Source organism: Meles meles, chromosome 20, assembly GCF_922984935.1.
Source record: "Meles meles chromosome 20, mMelMel3.1 paternal haplotype, whole genome shotgun sequence".
NCBI lineage: Eukaryota > Metazoa > Chordata > Mammalia > Carnivora > Mustelidae > Meles > Meles meles.
Window position 1 is genome coordinate 16,405,662 of NC_060085.1, and position 24,646 is coordinate 16,430,307.

A 24,646-nucleotide genomic window follows, 5' to 3' on the forward strand; every position below is an offset into this window, starting at 1 on the left:
ATTCTGGGAGGTTGCAAGGTTGGGTCTGCTTCCCGTCTGTAACCTAACAATGCTGAGCCTGGGCACTTCAGCAACCACAGGTGGGGAGTTGCCGCTGGACAGGAAGGCTTGCGGTTTACATAGGGGTGTCTGGGCACCCCAGCCCTCAACCTCGGCATTTACTACCTTGACTGTAAAGCAACAACCGAGAGCTCGTTAGGCAGGTCGCCTGATTAGGGTATGTCTAAGACAATGTGCTTCATTTCTTTAGAACATTCTAGATCGTAGACTTTTCATTCATCTCAGTTCTGGTATTCTCACCATGGTCAAAATCTATGAGGTCATCTCTGGTGCCAAAGCTCAGGCAGCTGAGGTGATGGGGAGAAGATGGGGGGTCTGGAATAAACCTGAGGCAGGTCTCTGCTGGGTGAGCTCTGGGAGTACCTCCCACCAGCCTCCGGGCCTCCGGGGCCTCCACGGCCGAGCCCTCATTCATGCCACATGTCTGCAAGACAGCCCAAGCTGCTTTTATGGATACTTGGATGGGCTCCCGTGGGCCGGGGCTCTGGTGCAAAGTGCGGTCTCTATGCTGGATGAAAAAAAGACAAAGAGGGGGGTGGTTGCTGCGGGGTGAGGGTTGCAGAGTGACTGCTCATGGGGATAGTTTTTTTGGGGGGGGGATGATAAAAATGATCTAAAATTAGAGTGGCAACAATTACACAACGCTGTGAATATACGGTATGGCTTAAATGGGTTGATTATTTGGTATAGGAATTAAATCTTAAAAAAGCTGTCTAAAAAAAACCACAAAGTTAAGGTTCTTGCTCCTGGTCCTGGTTCCTCCTTTGACTCTCTGCGGCCCCAGGTGGGTGCTGAGTTTCTCTGGCCAAACATGGGTCCTCTGCCCAGAGAGAGGGCAGGGTCTGGGTCCTGTTCCCCACTCGGTCCCCAGGCTTCAGGACAGGGTTGGCACACGCGTAGCCTCAAGTCCTGGATGGACCATCTCTTCAGTCAAGGGTTTCCCCAAATTCCCAGCTTCTAATCTCAGTGCCGAGGCATGACCTTGACCGAGGAAGCATTCTGGAGAGGAGGTGGCCCTGGGGGGCTGGGCAGTGTCTGCTGGGTGCTGTTGGGGACGGGGCTGACCTCATCCGTGTGGCTCCCTCTACGTGTCCTGGTTTGGCCCAAGGCCTCCTGCCCTGATGGCTGCCCCCGGGTGCCTGCCTACCCTCAGCACGACACTATCCGGAACCGTGGTTGTCTATTTACTGGGGGCGGGGGGGGGGGGCTCTCTCTTTAAGGGCAGAGCCACACTGTCCCTTCTCTTCCTAGCTCTGACAGGTGCCAACAGAGCCCAGGGCTGAGCAGAAGCTTGGAAGGTGACTCTGAGCAGAAGGCAAGCCCCTGTGTCTACACTTCCACAATCACACCCTTGAGCGCTGTCACTTTCTCTGCACATAAGCCTGTAAGACCCAGGCTAGTCAGGGATCCCGGGGGAGTTCCCCAGACAGAGGCTGAGAACGTGGCTCTGGGAACAGGTTCCCAGACTGATGTCTATCCAGGGCTCCTCAGGCACTAAAAACAGCCACCGCATGGCTGGCTGAACGTAGACCGCACCTGACCACCAGGCTCGCTCGCCCTATCTACGGGCGCCTTCTGCCCCCTGGTGGCCACTCTGAGAAACACACTGGCAGTCCTGACCTCCAGAGGCCATCTGAAGGCTGGAGAAGAAGGCTCCTCCTCCAGGTCTCTGAGGCCCAAATCCTGGTAGGAACCACACGGATCTCCCAGGGCCATGAGTGACTGAGCAAGGGGAGAGGCCCAGGGCTCAGCCACATGTGGGCAGGTGGCATGGCAAAGGCCCCTGCCTGAGCCTCCCGCAGCTGGTGGCCCACACACCGGAGGGAATCAGGGATATTCTCACGCACACTGCACAGGAATCTCCTTCCATGATGTGCCTTCAAGTTGTTCTCCCCCACCTTGCTTCTAGCCACTGCTGGAACATGGACATTTCTACACGGTACAACAGCCTGATGTCCACCCTAAGCTCCCGGCTGGCCTCACCGGTCCTTCCACCAATGCTGATTCAAATGGGACTCAAGTTTCCACCCAAACGAGCTCTGCCTCCCCTTGTACTGAATCAGCCACCTGCCAAGTCCTCCTCAACCTTCTGTTCTGGGCTCTGGCTCCCAATCCCTCGAGCTAGGTCCATGGCTCTCAACCTTGGCTGCTCACCAGACTCACCTAGGGGGAGCCTGTGTCCCAGCCACAGGGACTCTGACGGAGTGGTGGGCTGTGGCCTTGGGAGTGGGTATTTCTAACATGTAGCCAAGACTGGGACCCGCAGTGCAGGCCATCATCAGCATCCCATGCTTAGACTGTCTTAGGACTTCATGGACTGGGATCTGCCACCACGATTTCGAGCCCCACCGCCCCAGTGCACGATGGCTAGGTGTCTCTGAGGTGAGAGGTCAAACACCCCAAGCTCATGACACCCTTCACAGTGACCCATTCTTGCTCTGCATGGCTCTGTGAACAAAAATGACCCTGAGACTCGGTCGCACGTCTATATCCTCTGGTGATCTGTCCCCAAGTCAGACAGAAGCTGTCTGACGCAGGAGCAACCTTTAGAGACCCGAAGACAGCACTGTCCAGCCTCTAGGCCGTTCCCTCAAGCCAGCTAAGGCCAGGTGCTTTGCCTGCCCCATGGGATGCAGCCCAGAGGGCTTGTCCCCCTGCTTTCTCCACGTGTCCTTCTCATGGCTGTGTCCCAAACAGTCCAGGTGAGGCCTGCTCAGCAGAAGGCAGGATTGGCTGCGGCCCTGCATTGGGAAAGGTCAGCCCAAGCCCCCCGTGGGGAGCCGGCCTACCTTACACTGATCCAGCGGTGTGTCCTCTGCCTCCTGGAAGACCACGCTGAAGGAGATGCTCTTGGGGTCGGAGGAGAAGACCCAGCTGATGGTGAGGCCTGCCTCGGCCACGGTGATGGGGATGACGCTGTAGGTACTGGACCGCACGAACAGCTCCCTGTTGCTCTCCCCGAAGTTGGCGATCTCTTCCACCGTGAGAGGTAGTTTTATCCTAAAATCCAAATGCAGAGGGGGCCCTGATCAAACGGGCAATGTGCCTGAGCCCGCTGGAAAGTTCCCCTGTGGCTCAGAGGTGGGGGGAACATTGCCCGATGTGTTTGATTACGGGAGAAGCCTGGATGTGCAGCTCCCATCCACAGAGAGCGCTGACCAGGTGCTGGGCATGGTGGCCGGCACTGGGGACACAGAAGTCAAACATGGGGATGATCATCCTTGCCTGTGTGGGGCTGGCACATCCCCAAAGGTGGCCAGAGGTGAAGGCTGGCCTGAGGTGCTCTGTGCCCCCACACATGGGAAGTGGCTACAGAGGCCTTAGCTTCCAAGAGCCCTCCCGAAGTTTCCTGCTGCTCAGCTGGCCTTCTCCTCTCTCCAGGTCCAGGCTGCCCTCTATGTTAACCGGCACGGGCAGGAAGCACACCTAGCACTAGAAACTTCCTGCCCTCTGGGCCGTCCCTCTTTTCAGTGGAAATCTGTGCCTGCTGGAAGTTTCCAAGGGGCACCCTGGCTTTTCTTAAATGGGTTCCAGGACCTGCCTTGCTTCCTGTCTGCTGCAGGGCTCACCTCCTCGTAAGCCTGAGGTTGCTCCTCTGCCTGTCTGCTGTCAGGTGTGAGGAGGGCCTCAGGATGCGCTGGGAGTGAGTGAACCGCCTGTCCCCCTGCGGCTGCCTGTTCCTGACTGAGCGGCGCCCCCTCCTGGACAGTGCATGCTAGCGCGGCCTTGGGCGGGGGTGTGGCTTTGGGCTAGTCCCACCTCCTTAGCCCGGAAGGTGGTGGCCGGGGCCTGCCAGGCCCTCCGCTCGCGCTCGCAGGCTTGATGTGCCAGCTCCACGGTTGTGTCAAGCAGCTCGATGCTCCCATCTCACACGAGGAAGCCAAGATCCAAACAGATTAAGAAACTTGTTCCGGGCCCACCCAGGTCGGATCTGAAGCCACTACCTGTCCCCTACACCAAACTGCCTTCTGCAGCCAAAATCTATTTCTGTCTCCCTTCATGCAGCAGTGGAAACTAAAGCTCAGAGAGGTTAGGAAACTCGCCCAAGACTGCACAGCAAGTAAGTCACGGGGCTGAGAGGTCTGCCTTCGAAGCTGTGGAGATGGATGGAAATACTCCCCAGGACTATGCTAATGAGAAGCGTAGCCAAGGATGAAAAAACCCAAAATGCTCTACAGGGCAGCCAGCCCTGAGAAAAATCATTCCACTTTTGTGAAAATTTAGTTCGACGTCACGTTTTCCCATGTGCTCACTGAAGCTTCATTTGTGATTATGGTACAAAAAGCCCTGCCCAGTGTTCACAATTCTCAAGGATCTCAGAGTAGGCAGAAGGGTCCATTTTGGAAAAGAGGTCTTTCTTGTAAGATGGAACTCTTACTGCATGGCCATGCGAGCAGTCATCCCGAGAGAAGTCCCCAGTGATGCTGGGCCATTTTATAATTTTATGTTCCAGAATTCTCCCCTTGCACCCAGTCGCTTAGATTGTGCTTCTAGTCTTTTTTCTTTTTTTTTTTTTTTAACCTTTCTAGACCTGATCTGTTCACTGGGAGGACAATACTCAGTCTCCCCAGAGGAGACGCTAATGAAAATAAATCAAGGGTTTGCCATCTCTGCTCAAATATCATCATCATCATCATCATCATTTTTTTTTTTTTTTTGAGAGACAGAGAACATGAGTGCAGCGGGGGGTGGGGCGGGGAAGGAAGCTGGAGGAGGGAAAGAGGGAGAGCTCCTTGCCCAGCATGAAGCCCAATGTGGGGCTCGAGCTCACTACCTTGAGATCGTGACCTGAGCTGAAATCAAGAGTCAGATATTGAACCAACTGAGCCACCCACGCACGCCTCAAATATAATCAAATAAAAGGAGCCCACTGTCTACAGAACTCACATCATAAATGTAAATTCTACTGGTTTCCCTGCTCTTCTCTGTCCCTCCATAGTCATTCTCCACATGGCAAATGATCTTTTTTCTTTTTTTTTTCAAATGTAATGATCTTTTTTCAAATGTAAATTATATTAAGTCATTGTTCTGTTCCAAACCTCATTTTTGGGCTCCCCCTTCTCTCAGATTAAAAGCCGAAGTCCTCACAATGGTCCACAAGGCCTGATGTGACATGGGCCCCCTTCCCTCTCTGACTCAGTTTCTCTCGCTCCCTCTGCTTCAGCCGCGCTGGCCGTTTCCCTGTTCCTTGAACATGGCTGATACCATTCTGCCCCAGGGCCTCTGCACCAACTGTTCCCTCTGCCTGAATGCTGTTCCCTCATAGAGCTGCATGGCAACTCCCTACCGTCTTACCTTCTTAGTGCGCTTTATTCAAGATCGCTCTACTTTGTTTCCTTTCCAGAGCGTAGTACCTTGTAATGCACAATGTAATTCACTTGTTTACTTACATCTATCCACCCCTGCTGGAATATAAACTAAACAGGAGGACAGGGATCTTTGTTTTGCTCACTGATGTACTCCAAGGACCTAGAACAGACCATACCTGCTGCCTCCTAGGTGCTCGGTATCTGTGAATCTACTCAGTGACTATTAAACCATCATGCAGCCATTAGACACCACCCAGGAGAGAAAGAACAGGATATACGTGAAAATACTCACGCAGTCCTAAGTCTTAAAAGACTATGAAGTAAGATGCAGAATGTTTTCTTTGTATAGAAAATGATGTACATACGTATTTTTAAAAGCTGGAGAGCTCTACGCGGAAGCTGTTTGCTTGTCTCTCTTTTCTTTCTTTTTTTTTATAATGAAAAAGTACTGCTCTTACAGTAAGAGAACAAAACAAAGTTATTTTCAAAAAAGCAGCACACAGGGCACAGGTGTGAGGAAGGGATGGCTATGGGGGCACGGGGAGCTTCGGAGGGTGAGAGACCTGCTCTCGGTCCTCACTGTGGTCGCATGGGGGCGACACTGTTCTGTTCCGGACCTGCAACCCTCCCGTCTCTGGCAGAACTAGGACGTGCAGCCAGCTGGGCTCAGAGGTTGACAGGACAATGGGTGGTTACACTGTTATTATTTGTCAGAATCTAAGCACCGTGCACATAAAGGGGGAATTTACCTTATGTAAATTGTACTAAAAAAAAAAAAAAAAAAAGGACCAACAGGAAGCCACCGTTGGTGCCAATCAGAGCCTCTGGGGTGCTTCCAGCTCTGCCTCCCCTAAAGTGACAGCCTGGGGAGTCCTGCTCCGAGACCTGTCGCTTACATCAGCTCTCCAGACTTCAGCAGGCAGATTTCAGCATCCTGTCCCGGCGGCATGTCTTCAGTGTCCTCAGGGGTTAGCGAGGTTGACATGGTGTCCCTGGAATGTCACCCACAAGAATACACAGCCATTTAGCCATTGGCACACAGAGTCCCACATCCTGGGGGCCCCCAGCCTTGGAGCTGCGTAGCCAAACTCCAAATGCTCAGGGTCCTTCAGTCCCAGAGGCCATGGCAGAGGGTCCAGCAGGGAGGGGCAGAGGGGCCAGGGCTGAGCAGGCAGGACTGGGAGAAGCCAACAGGGCCACCATGAGGTCTCTAGGGTCTTCTCGGTGGTCATGGGGAGGGGCTGCCTGCGACTCCGAAGGGCCGCCCTCCTGTCCCACGCCAGCGGAGCGCCATCAGCAGCATCCCGGGGTCCTGCTTGGCCGGCGCCTGGCCGGGGCTAGCCAAGCCTGCCCTGGCCCATCTCTGGGGAGCAAGGACACACACTCAGGAAATGGCATGGGCCAAGAGGGAGCAGTGGGACGAAGCCACCTGGCCTCTCTCGCTCACCACCCACGGTCGGCTGCACTGAGAGCCAGCAGTGGGGACCAGCCGGCAGCGCAGACACGCCATGCTTCCCACCATGCTCCGGGTGGGAGGTGGGACACGCCAGGGCCAGGGGTGGAGGGCACCATATCCCTCTCTGAGAGGGATCTCAGAGAGCCCCAGCACACGGCAACATGAGTTCGAGGCTCTAGGAGGCTCGGCAGCAAAGACATCTACTGGACTTGAACTCCAGCGCTCGTTTGTTTATTCCATCATGGAACGTTTCAAACGCTTACTGAACTGCTTACTCTGGGAAGGCACACGGCAGTTCCCCCTTTTCACTGACGGGGACACGGGCGCCCAGGCAGCTCTGGAGACGCAGGCCAGTGCCCCACACCCTGACTCGAGCTCACCGCCCATCCGGCCAGAGCCCCACGCTGGCTCAGCCAGTGGGCTTGTGTGATCTCAGGCGCCTCGAGCCCAAGCAGCTCGAGTGCCCAGGCCTGGTCAGGGGAAACTGAGTCCAGAAAAGAAGAACCATCTGCCTCATGGGCAATTGTTAACAAGGAACATCTCCCACCTACCGTAGCTTTTTCCCAAATGTCACAATAACCCCTTCTCAACTGCCCTAGAGGAGTGTCCCCACATGTCTCTGGAGGGAGGTCAATGTGCCTCCCTCCCTCCCTCCTTCCCTCCCTCCCCTGATAGGTACCCTTTGGGCTCTCACCAGCTCAGCCCTGGAGACACTCGCCCAACCTCTGAGGCCCCCAAGGGAACTCGAGTGAATGCAGTCCAGCCCCACCCCTCCCACTGTGGTGCCCAGAGATGTCCGCCCAGGTCCGTGCTGGACACTGATGCGGGCATGTCCCCCCTACCCCCCAGCAAACGCTGTCTCAGTCGGCAACACACACACACACACACAGCAGCCCAGGAAAGTCGGTGGCCCGCAGCAAGCATCCAGACCTCGTGCTCAGACGGCTCTGCCTCCGCCACCTTCACACCCACTTGGGCACCGAGTTCATGGCTCCCCTGGGAGTGCAGCTGTGACTTCTGCTGGAATATGACAGCGCTGTCTGGACTGCGTGGCACGCCACCCACAGCCACACCTGGGACGGGCTCTGTGGGATTCCCGGTGAATTCCTGCGCTCACATGAGCTCAGGACCTAACCTAACATCCATGGGACACCGGACGGAGATTCAGGACAGCCCAGTGGCCGCACCCTGTTGCTCATGGTGCTTCTGCCCGGAGCGGCAGCAGTCACCTCTACTGGGAAGGGGTCCCCGGTACCCGCTGCTCGTATTTCACTGCCCTCAACAGGTCGGAGTGTCCAACCTGCCTGCGGGGAAAGGCTACAGATGGTCTACCACAGTCCACATCCTGCATCTGAGCCCGAGGCTCCCCGCTCAGTCAGGAGAACCCGAATGTCCACCTGAGGCCCCGGGGGCCATCCGTGTGGTGGCAGAAAGCAGGAGAGCAGAGCGGGCAAAATTCAGTGAGTCTCCCCTCAGCCCGTTCCAGCTGTCATTACGCTGTGGGGGCGGGAAGATCTCCCATGTGTCACAGTGCGTCACAGTGCGCCGGCAGGTACAGTCCCATGCCACTCGTCTGGGGCTGCAACTGGGGCCAACACACGGCCACCTCCAGCCCGCTCCCACCCGGCCTGCTCCTCCCTCCCACTCACCCCCGGGGCCCCAGTCTGTCACAGCCCTCCTTACGCCGGGCCGTACTTGGTTCTTTTGGGTGCTGTCTCCCCCAGGCTGAAAATCATTTGGAAGTAGGGGCGGGCAGCAGCTGAGCTGTCCCTACCCTGCAGGACTGGCATGCAGCGGCTCAGGCCCTGCCACCTGCAGGAACCAGTGTATGTGACACGTGCTAAGAAGCATGTGGAAATTCAGAAAAGGGCAGAGGAATGCTGATAAACCAAAGAGAGAACAGAGGCCAGGAGACCCCCCGAGCCCTGCATGGAGTGGCAGACACGGGGTCAGCAGCGGCACACCCACCACTGACTTACAAGGCCTTTCTGCCCGGAGAGGGATGGGTAATACCCAGGGAGAGGCCTCTGTCCTCTTGGGAAAGCTCTGAGCACAAGACAGGGTGTCACTGGACCAGGCCCGATGTCATGCCTGCTCTCTGCCAGGCCCAGCAGTCTCTCTGCCATTCAGCTCCCCGTCCCTGCCCCATCCCTGTCTGCTGTCATGCTGAGGCCACTGGGGGGTGAGACTCTACTCTCAGGGCACCGCTGCGAGGGGGCAGTGGTGAGGGCCAGCACGGGGAGCCGCCAGGGCTGTGGGATCACCAGACACGCACTGGCACCCCACTGCCTGGCTGGGGCTGTCTGGGCACAGTCCCTGTCAGCCCATGGTAAATGGGGGAGCCCATCTTCACAAACACCCCACCCTTTGGGGGCTGAGCACAGGAGCCCCAAGCACTGGAGGCTCCATCTGTCCAGCTGGAGCTCCCAGAGGCTCCCAAGGGCAGGAGAGGCCGTGTGGCTCTTGGTGGTATCCTCACTCCCAGGTGGTTCCAGTCTTGGGTTTATGACTAATTGTGACTCTGGGTGCCCATCCCTGCTCTGAGGTTCTCCCTTCTCTACCTGGGAGAAGGAGATGGAATCAGATGGACTCCGGGCTCTGCTCCAAGTTCAGTGCTTGGCTGGAAAAAAGCAGTAGGTTCCAAAGGATTCTTCCCTCGGCCTTCTCCAGGCTTCCCAAGGAGGGTGCAGCAAGAACACGCCTGACCTGCCTGTTGCCACTGAGGGCAAGCCTGGTCCCTCATTGTTCCTCTTCCTCCCTGGCCCAGTCCTTGACCTCCTCCCTGCTCACCTCCTCCCATGGCTCTTGAGACCACGGGCTTCCAGATCCCCTATCCTTCTCCCAGGAGAAACACAGTCACAAAAGGCCAGTGTGAGACGCTGTTCAAGAGGTCAACTAAATCCCCACCCCAACTTGATGGCCACGGATATGGGAGCCTGAGGAGCCAAGATGTGCCCAAGGCCACTTAGGCCTGCCTCAGGTCACTTGCCTTCATCCTTGCGTAAAGTGCAAACACTGTATGAGAAGAAGATAAGTAACATTCGATGGAACAGACTCTGAAGCTGTGGTTGGTTCTCTCGCCTTCTCCGGCACGGAGAAGAAAGACGTCCAAACCCATCACTCCCTCTCCTCCTCCAGCTCCCCCTCTCTGGCCCTGATGACAGACAAGCCCTCATTACCTGTAAGCAGGTGCTTCCCAGCCCCTCCCGACCCTGGCTGAGGCCCTGAGTGAGGCGGGCGTGGGTGGGTGATGTGTGCCGAGGGTAAGGATTAGGGGCACAGGGGTTTCTTTTCGATGGCTTTTCAAACCGTGGCTCACGACACATTCAGTGGGTCACAAACCAATTTAGGAAGCCATGACCCACACTAGAAGAAGTCGAATAGAAAATGCCTAAGCAACAGTATACTGTGTGTTGTCAGGGGCAGTGTTGCGTCACGGGGCTCCTGCTTTGCCTTCGTGTCCCCATGCACGCCCCTCGGTAGTCAGGTAAAAGGCGTATCTTACCGCGGAGCTCTGCTGAGGGAAAACTAGCTTGGGAGGGACCAAGAACAAAAGTACGGCCACTAGGAGGCACCCTTTCTCCTGCCAGCACCATTTCCTTTTGTTGCCACTGGGGGGCTTTCCTGAGACGTTGAGACCCATTCGGTACCCACAGCGCCCTTCCTTCCTCCCCTTGCTCTGGCCATGTGAGCCTCCAGCTGCCGATGGTGACCACTGATGGCATGTCACCCTTTCCTGCTGAGCTCCCATCCCTGAGCCCCCTGGGGTCAGGAGAGCTGACCTTGTCTTGGGGCGCACACGTCTAGGGCCGGTCATCCCGGCACCCCCAGAGATCCTGCCCTGCACACTGTCTAGGATCAGTCAACGTCCAGATTACGTGCCCGACGGTGAGCTGGCTTTCTGTCCCACAAGTCCCCAAACGGAGGACATAAACAAGACTCCACTTGAAAAGTGGTGTCCGTGGACAAGGTGGATGGTGAGCCAGTCCCAGCAATGCAGTCCAGGGGTCCATGCCTGCCTGGATGAGGGGTCACAGGGGACGGGGCAGGGTCCCCTGGCTTGGTCTCCATGGCTGGAATCTACAACAGTTCCCTCTCACAAATCGAAATGCCTCAGCTACCTCTTCATGTAGTTACGGTACCACCTCAGCCCTGCAGACTGCCTGGGCGGGGCAGATCCTCGGCTGTTGGGGTTGGCAGAGGAAGAAGGGATGCCTAGGAAGCCCCCACGGCCTGCATGTCTTGCTGACCGCCTTCCTCGGAGGGCTCCAGCTGCTCCTTGGCCTCACCAAGCAGCATGGTAAGGGCCGCTTCGCCCAACTACCCAGGGTCCCCAAGCTAGCGTGGTCAGCAGACGGCTCTATGTTTATAACACCCTGCCCCGTACAACAGCCACCAGCCTCATGGGGACGCCTGAACTCAGACCCATCACAATTTTTTGAAAAGCCAACCATTTGGCTTCTCGGTGGCACTGGCCCCACCGCAGGGACTCAAGGGCCACCGAGTGGGATGGTGCAGACCCAAGACAGGCTTGTCCTCGCGGAGGAGTGGTGCTGAGCCCACTCTCTGTGGGCTCTGGGGCGTTTTCCCATTCGATTCTTAAAAGTAAGTTCCTGGTAGTTTTTCTTTCAGTCACTGGCTTCCTTTTTGCCTTTCAAAACCCGAGTGATGAAGAGCACTTCTGATATTTTGATTTCTGATTACTTAGTAACCATGGTCTGACCACAATACCCAAACTCGCATGTCCAGCCTCAGAACCAAGAGCCAGGCAGCACCAGGCGCGCCTCCCCGGCTCTGGTCGAAGCTGCCTTCTAGTTGGGCTCTTTTTCTGAGGCTTTTGGTCCAAACTTATCCTCCACGGCCCCCATCAGCTGCCAGCACTTTGCACCAAGGCTTCTGCCAGCAGCAGGAACTGCCTCCATCCTGGATCCTGGGACTGACGTCCCACTTGGGGCTCTGCATCAGGAACATCAGGGGTTCTGGAAAAGTGGGCAGGTCCGCGCACTCTGACTTCCAAGATAAACCCGCAAGGGGCATGGCTGCTGCTTCCCATCTAGCCTTCCCCAGTTCTAGTTAGAAAACGTTTAAGTATTCCAGGGGAAATCTAAGACATGTGACTGGGCCGTTGCCTTTGAGAAGTTCAGAGTTTTGTTTCAAAGAAAAAGTAATGCCCTTGAAACACCAAGCGCTACAAACGGGCAGATAAGAAGATAACACTGGCACAAGGCAAAGTGGTTGAAATAAGCTTCTGGCCCCCAGAGGGTGAGTGGCTCCCTCCTCCTCCTCTAGTCTGGCTGCAAGTCTTCCACTGGAGAACTTTCCGCTGGAGAACGGTGATGCCAAATGCAGCCATGCTTTCTCAGACACACGAACCTGCCCCCCCCCGCCCCCGCCCCGTGAGCCCACACATGGTCATGGAGGCGGCCAGGGCGACGCCCGTTGCTTCCCATGGAGTACAAGTGCTTGTCCTTCCAAGACACAAGGTCCTGGCCATGTGAGCGTGTTTGACAAGGCTCAGGCTGTTCTAACTCTGTTCTGGGAACTGGCCCCAAATGACACAGTTGGCTTGTCCCTAGGAAAAGCTCATCTCTCCAAGCGCAAGAGGTTCCAAAAGGAAAGGCAGGCTCACTCCGAAGGGATATCTTGCCTTAGAAGGTCTTTTTCATACGATGGGTGCTTTGGCCCACTGCCCTGCAGTATTTGGTTCGGCCCGTTCACTTGTTTGTCATCTGTCGGCCCCCGCGTCCACCCACCACCTGTCCAGAGGCACACACTCTACAGAGTCTCACGGCTCCTGCCCTCAGCGTCCCTCTAGCTCCTGCCTTCCGGGGCGTTCCTCCCCAGAAGCATCAGCATTCCTGGGGCAGGGAGACCAACAACTAGAACTGTGTTGTCAGCTGGTGGTCAGTACCTGGGGTGTTCCAAGAGTGAGGACAGCCTCAGGGAGCCAGAGGACTCCGGGTCATGTGGATTTAGGTGTCCGTCTGGCTGACCTGTCCCCTTAGGAGCCCTCTGGTGCTCTGGAGACGAGAGAGACCTTAGTTTGTTTCCTGGAAGTGCCAGTTTTTAGCCCTGTGCACGCAGGGCTGTCCATTTCGCCAGGGCCCTCAGTGTTTCCATCTGTAAAATGGGGACAGTACCTACTCTGCCGGGCCGCTGTGAGGTTCCGGGGCTGTCAAGCGGGAGCAGCATGCATACCCCGAACCTGGGGCACAACACGGACTTTGCATTGCTCCAGGCCCCAACGGCTCCAAAGAGACAGGATTAGTGAAGGAAATGATGTCATGGTACAAATGCCATGAGTCTCCAGCGGGCTGCCTGAGCCAGACCTACTTCTTGCCCCCCTTCATTTACAAATAAAAACCTTCTGAGGTCCTGACAGGTGATTATGTCCATAGCCAGGCAGCAGGGAGGGCAGGACGTGAGAGCCACCGCTTCCTATCTCTGACCCCCAAATTACACAGATGCAGGCTGGTCATGTGGATTCTGATGAACAAGGCAGGGGTGGGTAGGGCTGGGTCTCTTATGATCACCAACCAAGGGCTCTCAGAAGACAGTCAACGGAAACACGGACCACATCACAGAGAGACAGAGGCAGACCTTGCTGCTTTGAACGAGCTCACTTCTAGGACAAACTGACAGAGTCTCTTCGCCGGTGAGTCATTTATCTTCTTGTTTATAGAGTTAAAAGGCAGGTAGTAACCTCAGGCTGCTGGGGTCCTCTGATCCCTGCCTGCGGTGCAGTGTGGGGGGAAAATGCCCGGGCTTTAGGGCTCGGCTGCTCTTGGTTCGAATTCCACCTCCGCCCCACGACCCAAGAACCGTGAAGTGACTTAGCGCGGCTCTGGGCACAGAGGGCTCATAAGCTGATGGCATCGGTAGCGGCCTCCCAGGGAGATGGGGAGAGTCTAGCCACTGGCCACATCTGTTCACCGAATAATCTCTGATTCTTGGTTTTCGTTTCTTTTGCATTATAATTTAGAACACAGGCTCTCAGATGGTTGTCTCGTTTCTATTCCCAATGTGAGTCAATAGACCGCTGCAAAAACTTCAGAAAGATGGACAAACATAAACGGAGAAGGGAAATAAATCCTCACGAATTCACAGCTAGAGACAAACTGCTGATGAACTCTGGGCATTTTATTTTTCACTTTTACTGGCTGGCTCAGCCGGTAGAGCATTCGACTCTCGATCTCAGGGTCGTGATTCAAGTCCCACGTTTGGGCATGGAACTTACTTTAAAATATATAAATATAAATATATATATCATCAAAATCACAAAACTTATCATGGATTCTTTTTTTTTTTAAATTTTGGGGGGGAGGGGCATAGAGAGAAGGGGAGAGAGGGAACGTTAAGCTCCCCACACCCAGCACAGAGCCTGATATGGGGCTTGATCTCAGGACCCTGAGATCATGACTTGAGCCGAAACCAAGGGTCTGACGCTTCACTGACCAAGCCACCCAGGCGCCCCGCCATCATGGATTCTTAAACAAGGGTCCACAGAAGAGGAAGAGGGACTCACCTGTCCCTCATCTGTGGAAGAGGGACTCAAAGGGCTCACCAGCCCTCGGAATGACAGGCAGGTAGGCACGTTACTCCTGAGGAAAATGTCTGTGGTTTCAGAAGACTCTCAAAGGGTTTGCAATCAAAGTTAAGCACCATGACCACTTTTATACCTTTCTGGTCATCTGTTCGTTGTGGCAGAAACAGCCAAGGCTGACGGTGCATGTAGACTTTGTGCCTCCGCTGCTTGGAGTCGTGTCCATGTAGTGCTTTCTCCAGGACCATTTAAAGCACTTCCTAAACATCTGAGTCGTGTTCTATTTTATGTCTGAATTGCAATTTGCTAATTTATTTATTATTATTAGACATTTACACTGCTTCCAAAGTTGAACATATTACTTCTTTTTTAAATTAAAAAACCCTGCATAAATCAACATAGGACTTTGGCTATTAAAGATAAAGAAATGAGTGATTTTAACATGTCTAGGAGGAAACTGATTTTTTTTTAAAAGAAGATTTACCCATTTATTTTAGAGACAGTGAGAAAGAGCGCACGAGCGGGGAGGAAGGGCAGAGGGAGAGAGAATCCCAAGCAGACTCCATGCTGAGCGGGGAGCCCGACGTGGGGCTCCATCTCACAACCCTGAGATCACAACCTGAGCCCAAACCAAGAGTCAGATGTTTAACAGATTCAGGCGCCCCAAAGGGAAACTAATTTTTAGTCTATCTGCACAGAACTGTGCGGCCTCAATCTGTCCAGCATAACATAACTTAGTACAAACGGACCTGCACGGGCCCTTTGGGAAGCTAGTCAACATCAGTGTGAGTGTACCAGCAGCAGCTGTGATAGGATTTTCTTATAAACAGGCAAGGGTAAGTCAGGCAGGAATGGAGACTTGATATTACTCAGAAGGCGAGCAAAGCCGCTTGTTTTGTTGTCCAAGCGATGAAGCAGTAACACAAACATGCCCTCATCTGACCTACTTAACCCAGCAGCCCACAGAGCTGGTGGGGCCTGAGGACTCCGGATGGCCCGTCACACTCCCACATCGCACATTCTGCGGTCTAAGAGCAGGGACCTTTCACTGAGCAGTCGCATCCCAGAGGCGAGGTCCTTCCTTGGAGAGAAGGGCGCTCTGTCCCCACGAGGACCGAGGAGGCAGTGCCAAAGCTGAGAGCATCTCCAGGCAGGACAAAAAGTCTTCGAGTAGATTAGAAAGGAGAACGTGATCTCTCCTTGGACAGGCCCTCGTCTGGCCAGTTGACATTCTGACTTTGCTAAACCAAATGCCTGTTTTTCTGGAGACTTCTTAAGGTTCTAGCAGGATATGGCCCTGGGTGACCAGTGGTGAGCCGCACTGTGTGCTGAGTCTCTGCAGACCAGTGGCCCGAAGCCCCGCCACAGCCGCCCCTGCTCCCATGCCACAGCACCTCACCCTCAAGTCCCGTCTGTGGTCCTCAGCACGGTCATGGGGGCAGACGGAAGGGATGGCCTTGAAAGGCTGAGAGCCCCGGGCAGGAAAGGCGGCTCTCTGGTTGTTGCTACAAACCTTGCTGCAAAGTTGGCCCCAGCTCCCCCTGCAGAAGCCCATCCATCTGGCGTCCCATTTCAACCAGATCTTCCACTGGTTAAAGGAGACCTCTTGGGCCTAAGCTGCCAGTCACACCAGCTAATGTAATGTTCCCTTCTGGGAACATCTTTCAAAAAAGATTCCCGAAGATGAGAAGTCTTCCAGAAGCCAGGCTCTGGTGGTGGAACGGGGTGTGCCAGTCCATAAGGGGCAGGCGAGGCCGGGCTGCCCGATTCCCTGGCTGTGGCCGGCTCTACCACCACGCCTGGTTTCTTGCACACCTAAATCCAGGCAGTGGAGGGCGAGAAGAGATAGGATGGACTGTCTACCCAGACAGAGAAGTCCTGGTCATCCTCCAAACCCCTTCTGGTCTCCGGAGGTCTCCTCAATGGAAACCCCCACCCCCGGTGGGGGGGATACACATCTTAGCTTCCACAGAGAGCAGTTCAGGGGTCTAATTTAATAGAAAGCGAGACACAGTATGGGCAGACGAAGGCAAGCCTGCCCACCACAAAGCAATTCTGTACTTTCAGAAGGTCACCATCCCCATCCTACCACACAGGGACCTTTGCTTTCGAGACCAGCTGGCACCGGATTTTCTGGGCCGTGCATGGGGTCAGTTACATGTTGTGCTCCCAAGTGGGTGCGAGCCTTATGATTTAAGGGCTAATTAAGGGTCCCTCGTGCCGTTGGAGCAACCACCCCCTCAGCACTGGCTGTCTCCAGTACACAGGACTGTGCTGTTGCTGAGCAGAAAATAGGTGGGTTCTGGAAAGGACTATCTGCTCCCTAAAAGTGGGGCAACAGGACTGCAGGAGAACAGAAGTGTCGCACTGGGCCCCGCCTGTAATTGCTGTGTTTGCCTCCTAGGCGTTCACGGGAACGCGCGCCATGGAGGATGACTACGTCTACCCTGTGTTCTTCAACACTTCCAATGACAGCAGCCAGGGGCACAAACGCTTCCTGGAGTTCCGCAAGTTCTTTCTGCCCTCCGTGTACCTGGTGGTGTTCGTCTGCGGCCTGCTGGGGAACTTGCTGGTGCTGATCGTGTACATCTCCTACCAGAAGCTGAAGAGCCTGACCGACGTGTTCCTGATGAACCTGCCCTTGGCTGACCTGGTGTTCGTCTGCACTCTGCCCTTCTGGGCCTACGCCAGCATCCACGAGTGGGTCTTCGGCAAGGTCATGTGTAAGACCCTGCTGGGCATCTACACCTTGAACTTCTACACGTCCATGCTCATTCTCACCTGCATCACCATGGACCGCTTCGTTGCGGTGGTTCGGGCCACCAAGGCCTACAACCAGCAGGCCAGGTGGATGGTCTGGGGCAAGGCCATGTGCTTGCTCATCTGGGTGGTCTCCCTGCTGGTTTCCCTGCCGCAGATCATCTATGGCAACGTCCGTGACCTCGACAAGCTTGTCTGCGGCTATCACAATGAAGAGATTTCCACTGTAGTTCTCGCCGCCCAGATGACGCTGGGGTTCTTCTTGCCCCTGCTCGCCATGACGGTGTGCTACTCGGTCATCATCAAGACCCTGCTTCACGCCCGAGGCTTCCGGAAGCACAAGTCCCTGAAGATCATCTTCCTGGTGGTGGCCGTGTTCCTGCTGACCCAGACGCCCTTCAACCTCGTGAAGCTCATCCACAGCACGAGCTGGGAGTACTCTACCATGACCAGCTTCCACTACGCCATCATCATCACAGAGGCCATCGCCTACCTGCGGGCCTGCCTTAACCCTGTGCTCTACGCCTTTGTTGGCCTGAAGTTTCGGAGGAACTTCTGGAAACTCGTGAGGGACACTGGCTGCCTGCCTTACCTGGGGGTCTCAGGTCCATGGAAGTCTTCCGAGGAGGCTTCGAAGACCTGTTCTGCCTCTCACAACGTGGAGGCCACCAGCATGTTCCAGCTGTAGGCCTTGCCCGGGCCGGAGAGCTGCTCGGGAGCACGGCTGCGCGCTCTGGGTGCAACAAGGAAGGCTTTGTTCATGGCTTGCGCGTTCTCATAGAGAAGTCACCGAACCCTGCAGCTGGTGTGGGACGCTGCTTCTCGGGCATGAACACATTCCGCTTTCCTTTAAACCCCCAGGCCTGAAGCTCAGTGTGTGTTGGGGGGACGCTCTAAAAACTGGAAGGGCTTTCCCTCCTCTACGCCCAAGAACGCTGGCTCCAAGGGAATGATGTGTGAGCCTGAGGACCTCAGGTTCTCCTTCATGGCGACTGGGGCTGAAGGCTGAAGAGGGGACCATTGCCACACAGCTGCTGAGGGCAGATGATGGTTTGGGCTCCCCAGTTTGGAATACTCCTCTGGCCACTGGGAAGCAGGGAGATTAGGGAGGCCATGAAAACAAGTGCCAGGCCACACGGCTGGGACCTCAGTCAGCAGGCACTGGACACAAATGAGACGGGGCTCTGCCTCCCCTTGGTGTTGGGCTTTATAGAGATGCCTATGTTCTCTTTGATTAATCCCAGAGGAACATGAATGGGCCAAGCGGAGTTTAAGACGATCTTGAGTCTGCGCGGCATTTCTGAAATGGATTCTTTGGTGGGTTTGCTCATTTAAAAACTCAAATAGTTCAATGCCTAATATACTCTCGCACATATAAATCATATTATCGGTGTATATAGAACACAAACACGCCTGTGTCAAATAGTATATGATTTTCATGACAAAGAAATAAAACCTTTTTAAAAGTCTCTAAACGATGCTTATCCTCAGGCACGTTCTACTTTAACGTGGTATGCGTGGAACACACAGGAAAGTGATTATTCTGGGGGCTCAAAGCATAGGAAACGAGTTAAAACTGTACACTTTCAAGACACTGTTCTATCAAAGAATAGAATATACCAGTGTTCCCTCCTCTGCTGTGGCTTGCAACCTCCTGCCCAAATTGTGAAGTGTGTTCATGTGACCTCTGTGATACGGTCACAGGCCATTAGGAATGTCACACACTTGAGTAAGTATATTAGATCCGAGCAATCTGCTCAGTAGGCAAAGTTGCTTTTTTTGGCTCATGCTTCCCAAAACCACTCACCAAAATGGAGAGAACCAATCGCCAGCAGTGAAAGCGGGTGCACAGGTTGGGGGGGGGGGTGGGCGTTGGCCTGGCTTAGCGGTGTGGCTCTGGGGTCCAGACTGACCAGAGCAGAATCCCAGCTCCGGCCCTCACCTGTTGGCTAGACCGGTTGGCAGTCCCTTTAACCTCTTCTGTTTTGGTGAAACGTGGGCTGTCCCGGGCGCTCGCCTCTGAGGGCTGGCCTGCCGGGGACTTGGGATAAAGAGCACAAGGTGCACTCAGCACGGTGTGTGCTCGGCGGGGGGAGGGGTTGCAAGGATGGCAATGGCAGCCCGAGAACCAGAGACACATCGAGGCCACAGGTTGTCCTCTGTGAGCTGGCAAGGCGTGGGGGCGTGTGCTTCCTGCGTCCGGGGCCGTGGGGGCCGTGCCCCATAGCCTGGTCCAGCAGCGCATGGGCAGGGCCTAGCCGGGCCCACGTGACCCTCCCTACTGTCTCCCGCTCACGCCTAAATGCACCCGCAAGAGCAGCTGCCTCCAGTGTCCATGGGCCATATGGACAGAGAGCCTTCTCGCTCAACAAAATCTGCCCTTTCGATGGTGACAAGGCTGACCTTTATCGTCTTTAAATTGGCTTCACAAAAAAAAAACCACAAAAAACTAAAACAAAACAACAAACAACAAAAAACCACATAAAAAAACCAACCGGGGACAAAACATAAATGGTCTCCAAGTGGGAGACCTGGTGAGTTCATCCTTGGTTTAGCCCAGCTGAGAGTGGGACCCCCCAGCCCCTGGCTTCCCCAGAACGAGACAGAGCCCTACCTGGAAAGGAGGACGTGAAGAGGCAGGAAGCCAGGGGCCCTGCAGCCCTCAAGGGAAGCAGCGTGGTGTGACGGGGACGGCAGGGCTCTGGGGTCACCTGGACGGTGGCTCAGTGACTGTCCCAGCTCTGTGCATCCTTGGGCACTCCGCCTCCCCAAGGCCCGTTCACCATCCACACCACCCTTCCCCTCCCTCCCTCCTTCCCTCTAGGAGTGCTCATGAGGCCTGCACAGTCAAGCTGGGGGCTGCCGGTCCAAAGTAACTGAGCGGCAGCTGCAGGGGCCGCTGGCTTCTTCCTAACCAGGGGCCTGCCAGGCTGAGCCAAACAAGACCAGGTGCCCATCAGGCCATGCCCCATCCCGGGCCTGTGTTACATGCCCTCTCCAGGCTCCCTGCAGAAAGGCCGTGCCTCTCCTCCTGTAGCTTAGGGAAACCCAGGACAGCACAGCCATGGAATCTTCCTTGACCTTCTCTGGATCCTCAGTCTCTCATCATGCCTGTGTCTCTGGGCCCTTATCTGCCACACCCGAGAGCAGAGATCTTCCCAAGCCCTCCGCTGGGTACCCAGCACTGCTGCCTACAGAGGCAGGCACAGCCCACACAGCTTACAGAGAGCACTTTTTATGTCTTGACTGCTCTGTCCACCTAATAGCCCCATGAAGGACTAGTTCCTAGCCTCAACCCTGCTGGGCTCCTCCCCTTGACTCTGCTCACACACACACCAGCACATGATGGGGTACAGGTGGGGGACTGCAGAAGGGGGCTGGGCTGCCTTGAGGGTGGCCTCAGGGCCTGAGGGTAAGCTCCTCCCCTACCATGTTCCCAGCATTTTGTGGGGCAGTGGGGGTGGCGGGTGGTGGTTAGAGGCCCTGGACAGCCACACACTCTGAGACATGGGGAGCATCTGGGGACCCCGATTCCAGGGGCTGCCTGGGAGCCAGAAGCCCAGGTGATTTTGGTAGGCATTCCGGACAGAGGCACAAAAGGGCTGAAGCTGCCCCTGTGGGCGGCAGGTGGAGGGAGGGCAGGGAGCACGGGGTCCAGGCGTGGAGGGGGTGCTCGCTCTGACCTTCTCCACCAAGGGCCCCTCAAGGCTGCGCCCATTCTGGGAACCCGGTCCTCTGCAGTCTGGGATAACTCCCAGTGCTGTTTGGGGGGAGACCTGGTGCTATCATATCCATTTTTCTGGTGAGGACACTAGTTCAGAGAGAGGCCCACCTGCCGGAGCTCCCTCAGCACAGCGAGGGCTAGGACCCCAGGGAGCAGCCCCCTGCAGGCCAGTAGAAGTTTCCTGCCGCCGATGGACTCGATGTACCGCCAGGTCTGTTGTTCTCACCCAGGAGGAGATGCTGGGTCACCCCAAGCACAGATGGCTTTCTAACTGTAACCATCCTTACCATATCCTGTTCTCGGGTTGTTTCTGAGATGTAGGCATCACATCTCCTGGCTGGTGACAAACCGACCAGAGCCCCTGCGAAGCACTGGGACCGAGAATCGCTGCTCTTAGGGCAACTACCAGCAAAGGGGCTTGGAGGCGCAGGGACAGTCTCTACGAGTTTGGCTCAGTATCACTGGGCATCTGAACGGTCTTCCTTGGGGACAAGAGCACAACTCAGCCCCTGATACCACGATGCATACGGAGCATGACAGTCCCAGGAAGGCTTCCCAGGTGCAAGGCCCTGGGCTCAGTGCTTGCCGTCACATGGTCTGTTTGTCTGGTAACCAGGAGAGACCAGGCCTGGAGGAAGGCTGAGCAGAGGCCAGAGACCCAAAGCCCAGCCTTGCTACTGGCCAAGAAGAGCTTTCTTTCTGTCTGTTCTGCCACCTGAGTCCCGAGCACAGGGACTGAGTCTCTGAGCAGAGGCCAGAGACCCAAGGCCCAGCCTTGCTACTGGCCAAGAAGAGCTTTCTTTCTGTCTGTCCTGCCACCTGAGTCCCGAGCACAGACGGACCACTTGGTCCACGGAGAAGGCTTGGGGTGGGCGTGGCTGAGCGCGGGGGAACAGTGCAAACAGAACAGGCGTGCCTGGAGGGCTCTGAAGAAAGCCAGCTTTTCTCCCCACGGGAAGGGCAGTGCTTCTCTTTCTTGCCGCCATCCTCTCTGGTGGGCGGCTGCTTGGGAGTGTGGGGACCTCTCCCTGTCCCCTCCCTGTGCCGGGAGGGCCAAGGCAGAGAACTTCATTAGCCTAAGAATGTGTCCATGTGGGGAGGAGTGGACACGGGGCAGGGAGGGTGGGCAGGCTTCCGTTGTGCAGATGGGGCAGTGGGACCCCCAGAAGAGAACTGAACTCTTCAGAACGAACCTGCAGCCGCTGGATGGAGGGAGGAGCTCTGGGCTCAAAGCCCAGCCCTGACAGTTACAGCCACGTGACCCAGAGCGGCTGATCTGGCCTCCGGAGGCTTCCCGGGCTTTACCTCCCTGGCCTGGAAGGTTGGACAGCGACTGAGCGGGACCACATGTAGACGTGGCAGTCACAGGGAAGAGGCCCGACAGTCATTTTCAACAACACTGCTGTCAAGCAGCCTGCTTTCCTTCAGGGATCTGGACACACAGGGCGCGTAATCCCTTCTGGCTCACTTCTTACTTTGGACTTGCTCATTTCTTTCTCGAAGTTTCCTGTCAGGGAGGCTTACGCAAACCCAGGGCTCTAGACCACTTGCACTTTCTCAGGAGTCCTGGTGTTTCTGATTGGTCTTAAACTCACGAAGAAAAGGAACAGACGAGAGACCCGCCAGAGAACCTGAGGTCTTCTCTAACGCACAAAGATGGTGTGTGAGGGTGCAGGCCCTTGGCTGACTGGCCCCCGACAGATGGAGTGCAGGCCCTGCAGGATCCTGTCCACCAGCCCCAGATCCACCCTGGAGACCGCAGGCCGGCATGCTGGCAGTTTCCTTTCCCTGGAACACTTCCCGATTTCCCAGCACCAAAACACAGTTACGTGTCAGCGGTCAGAGAGCCTTCTGTGTTTGTTCTTACTGGGAAAGGGGAAGGTGAAGGGTGAAGGAGACAGGGAGCTGGGGGGGGTCACTGAGGCTCTGGCCCTGCTCCCTTCCCTGCCAGCCACCTGGCAGGGAGTACGGTGACCAGGTGATGGTGGCAGACTGACTCGGGGCTGCTGGAACAGAGCAGGCCCCCGGGAGAACGTCGCAGGCTATGTGGTGGGTGGAGGGTGGGGGGGCCTCAGAAGGGGAGGCAGGACTTCCGGGAAGGAAAAGGCGAGGTCCAAAGTTCCAGAAGCAACAGGGCGCGGGGCTGAAGGGCTGGGTGATCGTGTTGGCGCTCTCCGTGAGGCCACGACATGCGGGTTCAGTCGCCTCTCGTCAGAGAACAGGGGAGAGTGGAGGGATACGCTTCAGCCTAAAACCCTCTTGCCCTGAGAGCTTCATGAGGATTAAATGTCTCTCCTCCCACACAGCAGAAATCCTGATTAATCCTGGCCCTCCTGAACTCTGGGCAGGAAGAGAGGGACAGAGGTCTCAATGTGGACGTTGGCAAGAGCATCACCAAACTCCCCAAATGGAGGCAAAGTGGGTAAATTCTTTCTTGGCTTTTGAAGAGCCAGTGCTTTGCCGTAGAAACTGCATTTAAGCCTGAACACCAGGGGCTGGGAGACACTGAGCCAGGCTGCCATGGGGGGAGGGGGCTTGGCCTGTCCCTACAGGTCCCCGGGCACGAAATCCCGACGTTTCAATGGGGTGGCACTTTGTGTGGTTATTTCCTTGTTGGAAAACGGATGAGACGGCCGGCGGACGGTAAGGACTAAAGGACGCTCAGGACACGGACAGACTCCAGGGCGCGCACACAACCGGTGACGGGGTGAAGAGGAAGTGAGCGGATGGCCATCTGCCAGCCGAGGAGAGAGGCGCCAGGAGAAGCCCACCCTGCTGATACCCTGACCTTGGCCTTCCAGTCTCCAGAATGGTACCCAGCACTGTTCTGAGGCACTTTCCCTTAAACACAGACAGCCGATCTTGCTTCCAAACTCTCACTTTCCTGGTCCTTTAATCAGAAGGCACAAGGGTCCAGCACTCGGGGAGCACGTAGGAAATAAAGGCGAGGTGTACTCACTGTTCAGGCAAGTTCGGGTCAAGGGAGTCAGTTTCGGTGGGTGTTTCGGGCAAAGAGGAACCGGACTCCTGGATCTGGCACAGCTCCTCATCTGTGATGATGTCAAACACGGCATCGTCCGGCGGCCTGTAGTCGGCGTCTACACCCGGGCCACGGAGGCAGATGGGGAGAGAAGAGACACATACCGTGAAGCACAGGATGGGGAGGGCACCTGGGAGGTGAGGGGCTGCGGCTGCACGGGATGGGCCACTGGGACACGCCCTCAGGGCCCACTCAACCTATGGCTATTCTGTCTGGGTGGGAGAGAAATGGTGGCAAGGACATTCCAGAAAGTAGTGGGGACTACAGGTGAAACTGCACAGATGAACTACAAGATTTCTCTTAAGCTCCTCAGTTGGGCCTTAAAGAGATTTCCAGCTCTTACATACTCTCTGAGGTCTCTTATTTAGAAGAAAAAAACCAACAACCTGTCAAATCCTTATTGGGCAGGAACCTAAGAGAAGAGTAAACACACTTCTGTGCTCCTGAATCTTGCTCCCTAAGACACAGATATGACTTATCCATCATGCCTGTTTGAACGCAAGATTCTGTCTGACCTGCATTCTCACCTCCATCCAATGGGGGATGGGCAAGAACCTCCATCTGCTCAAGGTGGCAGCAAGCACTGTGATTCTGACCAGGGGCCTGGAGTCTGACTCTGCAGGCCCCTCAGGAGGAAGGAGGCCCTCTGGACACTCTTGTGCCAGTCACCCACTTACAAGTACTTTCCTGCCTGTGTCACGGAAAATGTGATGGCAGGCCTGAGGTAAAAGAAAGGCAGAGAAGGAAGACAGGA

At 55.6% G+C, this 24,646-nt stretch overlaps 2 protein-coding genes across 2 annotated transcripts in view; one reads left to right on the forward strand and one right to left on the reverse strand.

The window, feature by feature from the left end:
• The window catches only part of FYCO1 (FYVE and coiled-coil domain autophagy adaptor 1), a 72,460-nt gene that overhangs the window by 8,603 nt on the left and 39,211 nt on the right, over positions 1–24,646 (reverse strand). Inside the window, exons 14-16 of the mRNA XM_045989684.1 lie at positions 23,812–23,950; positions 6,266–6,361; positions 2,850–3,060 (exon numbers count right to left, since the gene is read on the reverse strand). Coding sequence (XP_045845640.1) covers positions 2,850–3,060; positions 6,266–6,361; positions 23,812–23,950 — 446 coding nt within the window. The remainder of the gene's footprint in view (positions 1–2,849; positions 3,061–6,265; positions 6,362–23,811; positions 23,951–24,646) is intronic.
• CXCR6 (C-X-C motif chemokine receptor 6) lies at positions 13,358–18,383 on the forward strand. The gene is made up of 2 exons (XM_045989685.1): positions 13,358–13,480; positions 16,773–18,383. Exon 2 carries the CDS (start codon positions 16,794–16,796, stop codon positions 17,814–17,816), a length of 1,023 nt encoding a protein of 340 aa, XP_045845641.1. The 5' UTR covers positions 13,358–13,480; positions 16,773–16,793; the 3' UTR covers positions 17,817–18,383.